At 41.3% G+C, this 12,177-nt stretch overlaps 1 protein-coding gene across 3 annotated transcripts in view; it reads right to left on the reverse strand.

Annotated features, from left to right (window-relative positions):
• Window positions 1–5,061: 5,061 nt before the first annotated feature.
• Window positions 5,062–12,177, reverse strand: part of LOC109970639 (SUN domain-containing ossification factor) — a 16,340-nt gene continuing 9,224 nt past the window's right edge. For 2 of the 3 annotated variants that reach the window (XM_020618345.1, XM_020618343.1), the window contains 11 exons: window positions 11,850–11,932; window positions 11,593–11,658; window positions 11,448–11,513; window positions 11,182–11,263; window positions 9,396–10,772; window positions 9,225–9,312; window positions 8,205–8,309; window positions 7,767–7,924; window positions 7,284–7,372; window positions 7,099–7,154; window positions 5,063–6,980 (listed from right to left, as the gene is read on the reverse strand). In XM_020618345.1, the coding sequence (XP_020474001.1) occupies window positions 6,519–6,980; window positions 7,099–7,154; window positions 7,284–7,372; window positions 7,767–7,924; window positions 8,205–8,309; window positions 9,225–9,312; window positions 9,396–10,772; window positions 11,182–11,263; window positions 11,448–11,513; window positions 11,593–11,658; window positions 11,850–11,932 (2,632 nt within the window). In that variant the 3' untranslated portion in view covers window positions 5,063–6,518. Of the gene's footprint in view, window positions 6,981–7,098; window positions 7,155–7,283; window positions 7,373–7,766; window positions 7,925–8,204; window positions 8,310–9,224; window positions 9,313–9,395; window positions 10,773–11,181; window positions 11,264–11,447; window positions 11,514–11,592; window positions 11,659–11,849; window positions 11,933–12,177 lie in introns of all 3 variants that reach the window. The other variant, XM_020618344.1, reaches the window with a different exon arrangement.

Consider the following 12,177-nt stretch of genomic DNA (forward strand, 5'->3'; position numbering starts at 1 on the left):
AGTTGCTGTAGGTTTTCACCCGATGCCCATATGGTAGTGTCATCAGCAAACAAAACCACTTTCACTAAATCAGAAACCTTGCATATATCGTTAATGTATAATATAAATAATTTAGGTCCCAAAACAGAACCCTGAGGCACTCCACATACAATATCCAACTCACTTGATTGGTGTTCACCCAACTTCACAAATTGACATCACTACACAGGGAAAACTACTGTGTCGCAAAGATGTCTAAATATGGTGTCCCACTTATCTCACACCTTACACACAGCTGAGATTTTCAGAGCATGGTTTTTATGTGTGGTACTGAAGACAGAGTCTGGCTGCAGTCAGAGGCACACACCATGTTAGGTCACCTCTGACATCTGGGTTGTGACTCATTCATCAGCAGGGTAAAGGTTAGCTTACATGCTTCTGTGCAAGTGCATGTCACACATGATCAGTCTTTACTCCAGGCTGAATGATGTACATCCTATCCTGTATTTATTCAACATGTCACATCCAAGCACGTGGCTCAGCTGAGACATACACACAAGAGATGTACATCTGCTCTCGACCCACACTGATGCAAGACATATGAGTGTGTTTGTGAATGTACTGTATATCCATCATTACCCTTCAAACACCTCAGGTTTCTGTGTCAGGTGAGCCAGGATCACAGAGAACACCTTATGTTTCTGTGTGTGACATGCAACAGCAGCAAACCTCAGATGACAGAGAGGCATGGAGGAAATAAGTCCATGAAACATTAAGCAGAAGCTTCCCTGGAGAAGACTGTTATTCATATACTGTACATACATCTCCAGCTAAAGGCTTATCAAATGTGCCATGTCTGCTGCAGCTTTTTGAATGGCCACTTCAGCTCTGTGCACCAGGTTTAATCACAAGCACATGGGAATGGGACTCCTGTGACAGTGGGCTTACTGAGGGTAAGGCATGGCCGAATTGATTTCAAGTGGCTGCCAACGCCTTATCGGCCTCTTGCTAAGCACTCCACTAAACAGCCCTGTCAGAATGCCACTGAAGCCCAACCATGAAGAAGATGAACTGTTTCTAAATCACAACTACCCGTATATTTATTGTGTAACGCTGGAAGGAAAATGCAGGAAATTGGGCCATAGCAATATAACGAGCGCTGCAGTTTAAGTAAAAAGAAGAAAATGTGCAATAACCCTCGTGAAGATGGAAAAGTGAAGGGATGAAAGAATCCATGACAGAAACTGTAAATCTGTATTTAATGCTGAGGTCTTGAATGGTATCCACAGAACATCAAACCCCCCCCCCACAAAAAAAAAAAAAAAAAAAGCACCGTGATCAGAATGTGCACTTAGTGGTGCGTGTGGTGAGAAAAGGGAAGAGCTACGGTAGGGTAAGAAGTAGAGAAGTAAGAGTGGGAGGAAAAATATAACTAAAGGTGTGAGTCAGTCAATAAATGGATAGATGGATATGAGGAGAGAAGGTGAAGTAATGAGAAAAAAAGACAAAAAGGAAGTGAAGGTAGAGTGCTTGCCCTTTTAAAGGACAGACGAGCACTCAGGGCCGATGAGATCTGGCACTTGAAAAGCTTTATCCACCTACACAAACACAAGTGGGTGAATGTTCTTCTTCATGGTGACCAGTTCAGTCTTACAGTTAACGTTACAGTCTTACAGTCTCAATGTTAATTTTGGTTAAAACCACATGATAGATAGATATTAGTGAGTATATAAGCACTGATTAAAGTGTCGCTCCAGTTATTTAAAATTGTACTTCCTTAAAGTTAGAGGACTCACAAGAAGCATAGTTAGCCAAGAATGACCAAAATCAAAGCAACAGAGGCTGAGATATTGTGATTTTTAGTCCAAAGAATGGGTCAATAGTCCAAAATGCTGAATTCTAAATTTCCCATAATGCATCTGATGCCATCATTTTGTTTGACCATCCCTGTCTGGTACAAAAAAAAAAAACTGGAGTTCAAGTGAGTTCTGAGATCAGTCAAGCTGAACAAAACAGCATAACAGCACGCACAGCCTGTTGCTATGGTGCTCTCACTAACATCTGTACGCGGTTTAGTTTTACCTTCAGCCTCACAAATGCTCTCTCCACACCGTAAATATTATCGGCAGTTTAATGATTTAAGAAAGTTACCTGTTATTTGGGGTCAAAAAACTGAGCAACCCAAAATATTTAAGTAAAATAAATAGGGAGCTGTTTTTCCAGAGATGGCAGACCATGCATTGTTTGAAAATTAACACTCTCCAGAGACCTTTCTTTTTAGTATTTTGAAGAGCCCATTCATGGTGGAAACTTTGTGTCTGTAATATATTAAAGCTACAGTATGTAACTTAAGATGAAACTCCAAATCAACCTGCTGTGCTCCACCCAGCGCTCCTTCTCCCTGTTCCACTACGCTCTGCCCAGCTATAAATAAGATAATCCAGGTTGGCGACATTAACTGTGAGTAGAGACAGTTCATTGTTGAAAATACTGCTCGTATATGTAGAAAATGACTGACCATATCCCTTAAAATATATACAGCTTACTCAAATAATGCATGTTCATTTCTAATCTTTTCCTATAACTTGACACAATTAACCCTGTAAAGCCCAACATATCAAAAAATAGCCTAATTTTTTGGAAATGAGATGGTTGTTAAACCTTTTAACAAAATCCAAACTATAATTCATGATTCAAAATTCAAGATTCACAATTTTTATTTGCCATATATGCATAGACAGACAGTCCAGGTATATAGGAATAGAGGTGCCATACTATTTAGACTATTTCTATCTCTTTTGTATCTCATTTGATACATGGGGCATTTTTGGTGATTGTTTTTGCTCAGAAACCTCACGTATCAAATATGATACAAATGGTTTTATAGGGTTAAGTTTTTACTTTTCCAAGGTAAATAGCTTTTTATTTTAGATAAACTTGTTAGAATTTACGGTGCAGAGAAGCAACAGAAATTGCACAACTGCTTCACTGGTTGAGCAGCATCTATAATGACAAGTAAACTGACTTTTATGTACAGTATGTGGAAATTCAGTGGAGTAACCCTTTAAAGCATTTCTGCAGAGAGAGTAGACTTCATTTCTTTCATTTTCAAAAGTAGTCAAACAAGAGTGAGCAAGCTGACAGTACACCTGTATATGAAAATAAATACACATGTAGCACACCATACTGAAAAAATTCACTCCATAACAGAAGTCGGATAAAAACCAGAGTGCCCAGGAAAAGAGGGTTGCAGCCCGGCATTTACAGATATTCTTTGGGATGAGGGAGGGCAAAGGAATTCTGTTAACAAAATAAAGAGCAACCGACATGTTTATCTCTGAAAGGCTCCTGCTATCCAGCCAGGTCAGATGAATAAGGAAGTAATAAGCAAATTTCTGACATCTGCCACCGCTCTGACTGTAGCTGACCACAGCGAGCAAGAGTAGCCCATGTAAAAGTAAATGGAATTAATCCAGTTTCTCAGCCTGAGAAACAGCTGCAGGATAAATGCTTTTGGTTGAAGCCACACATGAAAAGATCCTGTCTTCAAACGCCTTTTCAGTCACTGTTCTGTTTTCCATAAAACACTTTAAACTTATATTACAAAACAGTAAGCACATTCATCTGGAACAGTCCTTGATTCAGTCTAACAAATACATTTAATAAGGGAACACAAACAGGATAACAAGGACAGCAGCTCATTGCCTCTGGTGGCAAAAGCAAATGAGTGGAGAGAAGGCGGCATGGTGGAGAGCAGCGCTAGTCCTTGAAGTAATTTACTTCCATCCTGAGTAATGACTCATCACATGGAAATTGATGGTGAAGGTAGATCACAAATCATACAGTGTAGGTTTACACAAACATTGCACTGCCCCCTGCTGGACACAAAAGTCCTAACTTACATTAGAAGACTCTCTGGTTCAGTTGTCTGCTGCCTATACACCTGGGTGATTTTTTTTTTTTTTTTTTTTTACCAAAACCACTGTCATGTGAATAAATAAATGTCTACCTGCATGCGTGTTTTCTTCCAGCTCCACTTCAATTGCATGTACAACTGCAAATCTCACACGTATGAATCTTTTTAAGTTTGCAAAATGAGCCTTTTAGTTGAAAAGAATAAATAAACAGGAAAAAATATCACTCAGCCAATCACAGGAAGCTATTTGAATGTATTCTGTGACCTAATGAGAAACTTCAGCCATATTTGCTCTTCTTATCTGTATTTGACCCTTTATCATCTGATTTTTCTGCAGCATCACTCTTTACTGTAAATGCCTAAGGTGTCAATATTCCTGTAAATTAAATCCACTCTATCTGGTGCTGAATTCCACACAAAACTGTGCAAGCACAGAACATTATATTAATACTATATGAATACAACCAGAAGCTGTTTCCGTTCAGTCTTATGTCACCAGGGAAGTTCTTTCTGGAAACATTATTCTCCTCCAGTGCTCAGGGCCCAGGGTCGGTTACAGAACAACACCCGTGAGGCTGGGGGGACAGGCTCATTGACCTGCTCAGGGTTCTTGAGTGAAGAGGATGCTTGCAGCTCTCACAAGGTTTGAGCTCAAAGTCATCCAGACCCTCAATTTTAAATTTCCCTTGATAGTATTTGCAGCATCACTTGGAATGTGAATTAAGCTTCGTTAAGCTGTAGAAAGTGGTGTACAATTCAAGAGCTGCCACTCACACCAGCCAGTTGTATTTCAGATTATTGAAAAAAAAAGAAAAAACTCAGCATTTCTATTCTGAGGTATAACAAAAACCAAAGGTAGAAGATTTTGTTTTTCCATCATCATTTTGGAATAAGGTATGACACAACCTTGCAACTTCTGAATTGCTGGTTAAACCTTTAATAACACATAATGAAAATTAAAGGATAAGGCCAGTCATCTGTTTTTAAACAGTAATTTCAACATTCTCCATATGGAGACTTAAAGCAACAATGAATTGCCTCTACTCATTATTAATGCCTGTCAGTGTGTCTCTCCTGGATCAGCTTATCTGTCTTTTCCATAGACCTCTATTGTTGTTCAACAAATGATTAAAAACACATCAGGGAAACACACTGCTGCACTTTTGTGACATGTTTCCTCATTACAAAACACAAGACCCTGATATTTGTTAAGAATATTCAGAGAACTCATGCATGGGCGCCAAGTCATCATCGTTTGCAGCCTTTGCGGCAACATCTTTAAAGAATATTAGGGTCTGTTGTTTTCATGAGGGAATATGTCACAGCGGTGTGTTTCGTTGATGTGTTTTTGAACAACAGTGGAGGTCTATGGCACAGCCGAGGAAGCTCATCCCGGACTGACACACTGACAGACGTTAACTGTGAGGTAGACCATTGTTGGCTTTAGTGTCTATATGAGGACTGTTGAAAATACTGTTAGATAGAAAATGACTGGCCTCATCATTTAAACCCTTCACTGAATTTCTCAAAATACTGTTAAACTATTAAAAACCTCTAAACATTGCATTTAGACCTGGACAGTGCTTGCAGCACTCAACTGTTTAACAACCAAAATCTGCACTCATAATGTATTAAAAAGTAACCTCCCCTAAATTAAAACTTAGCTGTATGTGCTATAACTTTGCATTTGTCACAAACATATAGTCCAGGTTCACAGAAGCCTCTGTAAGAGGTGTACTATACTGTCTAATGTACACAGCAGTTTACGCCTGCATAGGGAGTCCAAATAAATGTCTTAAGTATTTTCTTGGTGAAAAACACAAGAATCCACTCTTATTAAATGTCCTGTTTTACCTCCTGTGATCTGTGATGACTTGATGAATGATCCATTTTCTTATGACTGTTTTAAGGTTGAATGGGCCCTGTATTGAAATATAGTCAAGCACTAGTTGCTGTATACAGCATCATTAAAATAAAGCCCACTTTTTCCTTGAAGACCGCCCATGTCACGCGTACACGGTTGCCTCTTTCTTCTCTAAGGTTCACTCAACCAGTACCACAACCATAACAATATAATCCTTGGAAGGATAGAATCTTATTTGTGTCTCTTACAGTGTGTACTGTTGCTCTGTTGGTCTACATCAATATAGAAATTCACAAACACTTTGGTCTGTCTTCTTCCAAGTACTTCCACTGTGCTGTACACCCCACATAGTTTGTGCTTTTATTTTGAAGATGAACCTGACTGAGGTAAAACCCCGCACTTCAGCTTTAAGGTCTGAGGAAACTTCCTGGCAGATTTACTATGAAACCATTTCTTGTACAGAGGCATAATAAAAGTTAGAAAACGATATAAGTGAGACAGATGTTTTAAACATAAAGAATACTTTGCAGAAGAGGTGTGGAATATGTGTCCAAATGCAGACAGCATGGAGAAAATAAATCTCGGATAAGTCTGTACGTCAGTGTGTCCAAAGAAGAAAAGCTTTAATTGTAAGCTGTGAAGACATTTCTTCGAAAAACTTAAATATTAAAGGTCAAGAATGAACAAAAACCAAAACCAAACAGTAAGAGTGAAGGGATTGACTCACGCTGAAACTTAAAACTACTCTGTTTTTTAAAGTCAGACAGGACCTGAGAGGGTGACAATTACCCCAGATGTCCTAGAGTTTTGCTCTGTTTTCCGATTCATGATGTCCTCTATGGTAGAGATGGTCAACGGTTTCCCCTTGTCCCTCTGAGGAGCGTGAAGCAAGTCCACGACCGCGCTAGGCTTGGGACGCCTGCGTCTTAGCGCCCGCTTCTCTGCCCGGGTCTTGTGTGGAGGAAGGCTGTCACAGATTCGAGGACAGGCTGTGGTGATTCCACAGAACGAGGGGTCATCTGAATGAGATGATCCCTCCGAGCTGCCCTCTGACTGCAAGTCTCTAGCAGCAGGTTGAAGTAACCTTGCTATATGGGGGGTTGGGTTTGTGCTGCCAGGCACGCCGTTACATACAACAGCTCCATTACTCGGTTCTGGAGGATGAAAAGAGGGTTTCAGAGTCTCCACTTTCCCTATGGGTTTTATCTTGCGATGTCTCCTCTGTGTGGGGAGAGGTTAGGGAGAAAAAATGGCTGTAAACAACTGTTCATCACGTGCAACCAGCATAACTTCTATTTTACACTAATGTGCGGCATTGCATACATTTATGTGTACTCACCTTTATGTTGGCAGGACAATGACTCTGCATTTCCTCTGCATGCAGCATTTCTGGGCCTGTGACCAAAGCATAAAGTTAATATCTGCCAAAATGAGGTATAAATAGGATTCACACTGGACTGATTGGCTAGTATTTAAGATACAAAAGCTTGAAACAGTATTATAATTTATGTAGTACAACCATACCTTCAGCGGTGGCTAACTGGAGTGACTCTGAGGGTATGAGTGGAAAGGAGGAGCTCCTCTTCAGGCCCGTCTCATTACAGGACAAAGGCCTGTTACGGAAACAGTAAAGGGTTGAGGGAAAAGACTGCATGTGGCACCTTTATTAAGACAAGAGTCATGGCTGTCTGATTGCTTACAGCACAAATCCAGCTGCAATGTCCTGATAAGTAACTATCTACAAACTGGCTTAATGAGGAGAAGCCAATGCAAACACTGTGACCACACATCATTAACTGTAGCAGCCTGTTCGGAGATGCCACTCCATGCTTTTTCACATCTACACCCTTGAGTACAGCTTTTTGTTCAACAGGTTTAATTCAAAAACACATCTGCCACATTTCATCTTTTACTCTAATCAATATGGTAATAGCAACAGTATTTGTATATGATAGTATCTGTCATATTTCTTTTCCAGCAGAAAGCATGACTGTATGGTCTGGTTACCTTTTAGGACAGCAGTAGGTATAGCTCTTGGGTATGGGCAGCTCTGGTTGTGCAGCTGGAGGAACAGTGGAGATGCGGAAGTGGTTGGCACACAGCAGCAGACCAAGACAAAGGCACAAGACCAGAGACAGCAGCAGGTTGTTCTGCCTGTCTGACACCTAGGAGACAGACCACTGGTTATACCACTAGCAAAACTGTGGCAACATGAGAAGCAACAAAATAAAAGACAGAAACATGCAGAGAAGGAGAAATACAAGCCGTAAAGTGTTGGCACATTTAGCAGCCTTAAAGATGTTTGTGTCATGAGCTGACAGGGAAACACACTGGTGCATCCAAATTACTAGGTCCAAAGAAAAGACTAAATGTACACAGTTTAATCCCCGGCTGAAAACCTCTTGATTACAAATAAAGGCTTTGGGCCCAGAGCACTGTATCTACCTCACTCTGCAACTGGCTGACTCTGACAGATAGGTTGAGGACCAGCTGAGTCATATTCTCCAGCTGGCCCTGCAGCAGCTGAATGGACTCAGTCTGACGCTGGTCCTATGAGAGACAAAGGACAACAAATTAAGTAACCACACAAACACGCAGCCGTCACATCACACAACGTCACTGAAATAGATTTCAAAAGGTATGATAGATATGTCAAATGCAGATGAAAGTCAAAGTCATTCATTATTGTAATCAGCCTTTAGAAATGCCATCGGTTTCTCTGACTTGCTGCTATATAGTTTCCTTATTTAAATGTTGTTATATCTATTTCCTGATTGAGATGCTGGAAATAAAAGTGGCTTGGCAGCCTTTGGCACGTGGCCTTGTTTTTGCAGTATTCCTGGTTTTATTGCATCTATTCATAAACGCCCATAATATCCTGGATTTCCAAGAAAAAAGTGAAAATAAACAATTGCGAATTTTAGTTATTTGAGGTTTTCAAATGCTGTGCACGTGGTGTTTATATATACACACAAATAAGGAAGAAATTAAATTCTTAAACTTTACTGGTTATATTTGAGGTTTCATTTAAAGTATGCTTTTAAAGTGCATGATGGTTCTTTACAACAAAAAATGAAGGACTCCACTTCACTAGTGCATTTACTGCAATATCTGTGGATGTCAACCAGAGGCCTTAAGATACTGCAGCAGGTCATGTGACTCATGTAGCTTCAAATAGTCCTTAATTAGATTCATTGTTTTCTGTAGGGAACAGCAGGATCTATCACCAAATTACAACTTTAAGTTATTGCACAGCCTTGCAAGTCTATTTCTATTTCTAGTTCTGTTGTTGGGGATAGCTCAGCTACTTTAGCTAGGTACCTCATCTATTAAACTAACTATTCAACATTCCCATGATCTGTCATTACTATAAAAACCCCCCAAAAGTTTCTTTCTAAGGCACCATGAATAATAAAGACATCTGACATAAGCTCTCAATTCCCTCTGTGCTCTTTCATTGCTCACCTGCTCCTCTGCTACTCTGGAAGTATTCTGGAGTTTAATGATGGTTTTGTTGAAGGCCTTCTGCATCTCCTCCATCTGCTTCCGATACCTTGAATTGAATGTGAAAAAGTTGCTGCATAAATAAGTTTTACCATCACCCTCCACTAAGTTCATAAGTGAACATGTCTTCACCTCTGGCTAAGCTGCTCCAGGTAGCGTCCGCTGAGTGACATGTTCATCTCCAGGGCCTTGATGCGGTTGTTGAGTCTCATGAACACAGATTCCTTCTGGCTGGAGCCGTGCACCAGGTTGCCGTTCTGTTCGGTGCCGTTGGGGGCCTCTGCATAGATGTCTGAGAGGGACGGTGAGGTAGGCAAGGAGGGAGAGGAAGATGGAGCCGCAGAGGAAGGGTGAGGCAGCTGATCGTTGCCACCTGATGATGCAGGAATGTCTTCTGTTAGATCCACCGTTTTAATGTCTGTGATGACAGGTGGGGCACCAGACTGCTCGAGTTCTGTTTTAGTGTCTGGCGCAGGTGGGGGTAGTTCAGTGGAAGCAGTGCTACTTTCAGGTACAACTGGTGGGTCAGTGTGGTGCTCTGAATGAGGGGAGGTGGTGGGAAAGAGAATCTGAGTTTGAGCTATCGTATCCAGGACTTGGACAGGGGTGTTTATCTCTAGCAGAGAAATCTCAGCGGTAGGCTTCTCCTCTGTTAGTGCCTCAGTGGGTGATACCTCAGTAGCACCGACAATGGGTTTCATAGAGCTGGAACTACTGAGAGAGGCTGAAGGCTCAATGTGCTTCTCTGCAGCCAGTACATCCTGGCTCTTTTCTGGCCTTAGCTCATTTTCTGGTTCCTCAGAAGACAGCTGTGGCAACGCCACAACAGGGGTCGGTTTGGCAGAGGATGAGTCAGTGGAAGTGAGTCTGGGAAGGTTCGAGGTTTGACTGGGCTCCAGCACAGGAGGATCAGACATGAAATCTTTCTGAAATTCTACTGTGTCCCCTGCAGGCTGTGATGCTTCTAATGGGCTGGTTCCACTCTCTGACTCCTGTTCAGAAGCTTGCTCTTTTTCATGGGGCTGATGTACCTCACTGTGATGCAGCTCGGGTTCAGGGCAGGCAGAGGGAGACAGGGGTGGGTGCCAAGTTGGTGTTTCAGTGGGAGGAACTGTTTGCTTTCTGTCCGTTGTTTGGCATTTCCTCTTGTTGGTCAGCTGAACTGAACACTGCTGATGAAGATACTCTTGGAGGGAAGCTGCACAAGAGCATGAAGAAGACAACAAAAGAAAAGATGAACAGTAGTTCAGGCTTTCTTGTTGTTCATGATGATCCTTTTTTAATTCTTCTTCATCCAACTCTTCCTCCTTGTCCAGAAGGATGATTGTGGAACTGACAGGCTCGTCCTCATCTTTCTCTAAAGATATAACAATGTTTTCTTCCACTGGGGGGAGTTCTTGTCTGGTAGTATCAGCATCAGCTGTGGCAGATACAGGGGGCTCTAAGGAGGGGGCTGTAGCTGAGGGGATATCAGGGTCTTGTGCCGTCTCGATATCTTCAGAGTCTGGACTAGAAATGGAGAAGATCAATACAGTTCATATTAAATACAACGAAGGTAGAGTTCAATAATACACCCACTGGGGTTTGGCAGCAATACAGTATTACACTAACCCTGGATTTTTAAAAATAGCAACGGTAATCTTCTAATTAGCTTCATTCAAAAAAATCTGCTGTGTAATGTGCGCTGTTTATAATAAATGCCTGAAGATTTAAAGGTATAAAAATTGTATACTGCCCAACCTTAACACCCACCAACAAGCATGCAAAGCTGCCTTATCCACTATGCCACAGAGCACAGGTTAGTGGAAAACCAGATTTCCACATAAGAGAAACTAGATTTAAGGAATCATAATGTCCGAGCATTATTTAGGTGGATTTCATATCATTATACCAATTTCGTATCATAGCAGGTACTCACACTGAGGTAAGATCTGTAGGTGTGGTGGTTTCAAGCTGAAGTGATGGCTCAGTTACGTTCACTTCGTGAGATGAAACATTGCCTACAAAATGTAATTACAGAATAAAGCGTTAAGACTGACTGCACAAATTATTATTCACAAACTTCACCATACAAAAGGTGAAAAGTGTGTTTAGGGAAAATACAATAATGGCTGCATTTCTTGTATAAATTGGAGCTTGAGCAGCCACGTGGCACAAATGTCCAGCTGACTGTGTCGGTCGTACCTGGTGTCTCCGAGCCCCCGCCGAGAACATTGACAGCAATATTATTGACCATGTTCAAAATGACATCTGTGAAGACAATTTAAACACCACAGTAAAAATCTAAGTCATCACGATACAGCAGAAGTTTATTTTTAGCCAGACTTACCCTTAGCTGATCCGATCAGATTCTTGGATAACTTGACTTCACCAGGTGCATATCCAGAGGGGTAATCTGTCAGAAGCAGTGCCTAGATCAGCACACACCACTCTCACAACAAGCTAACAACTGTGACTGAATGAGATATCACTTCAGTGAGGCTAGACTATTCTTATAACGGATATAAATTATACCATATAGGTCAAACTGAGTTAATCAGGTGGAGAAATTTCCTCCTGTCATAAATATATGTTCTGAGTTCTCACCCAAGTCATCATCCTGATCCTCTGGTCTTTCAGGGGGATCAGCTATCTCCTCGTACTCTTCCACCATGCTTGTACCAAACACCCTGCCATGAAAAGTCATCAAAATATCAAAAACAATAAAATCAATCTACAACAAGACACATGTACTGTAGCAGTGAAATCTAATCTGTGTGGCAACATCAAAGTAGTCCATTCTCAGATCTCTCCAATCGCCTCTAGGGGGCAGAGAGCGCCATTAAAAGTGTATAACACACACACACACACACACACACACACACACACACACACACACACACACACAGGACACACAGTGGGGGAGAACCATACG

Source organism: Monopterus albus, unplaced genomic scaffold (assembly GCF_001952655.1).
Source record: "Monopterus albus unplaced genomic scaffold, M_albus_1.0 scaffold204.1, whole genome shotgun sequence".
In the NCBI taxonomy this organism is placed as follows: Eukaryota; Metazoa; Chordata; class Actinopteri; order Synbranchiformes; family Synbranchidae; genus Monopterus; species Monopterus albus.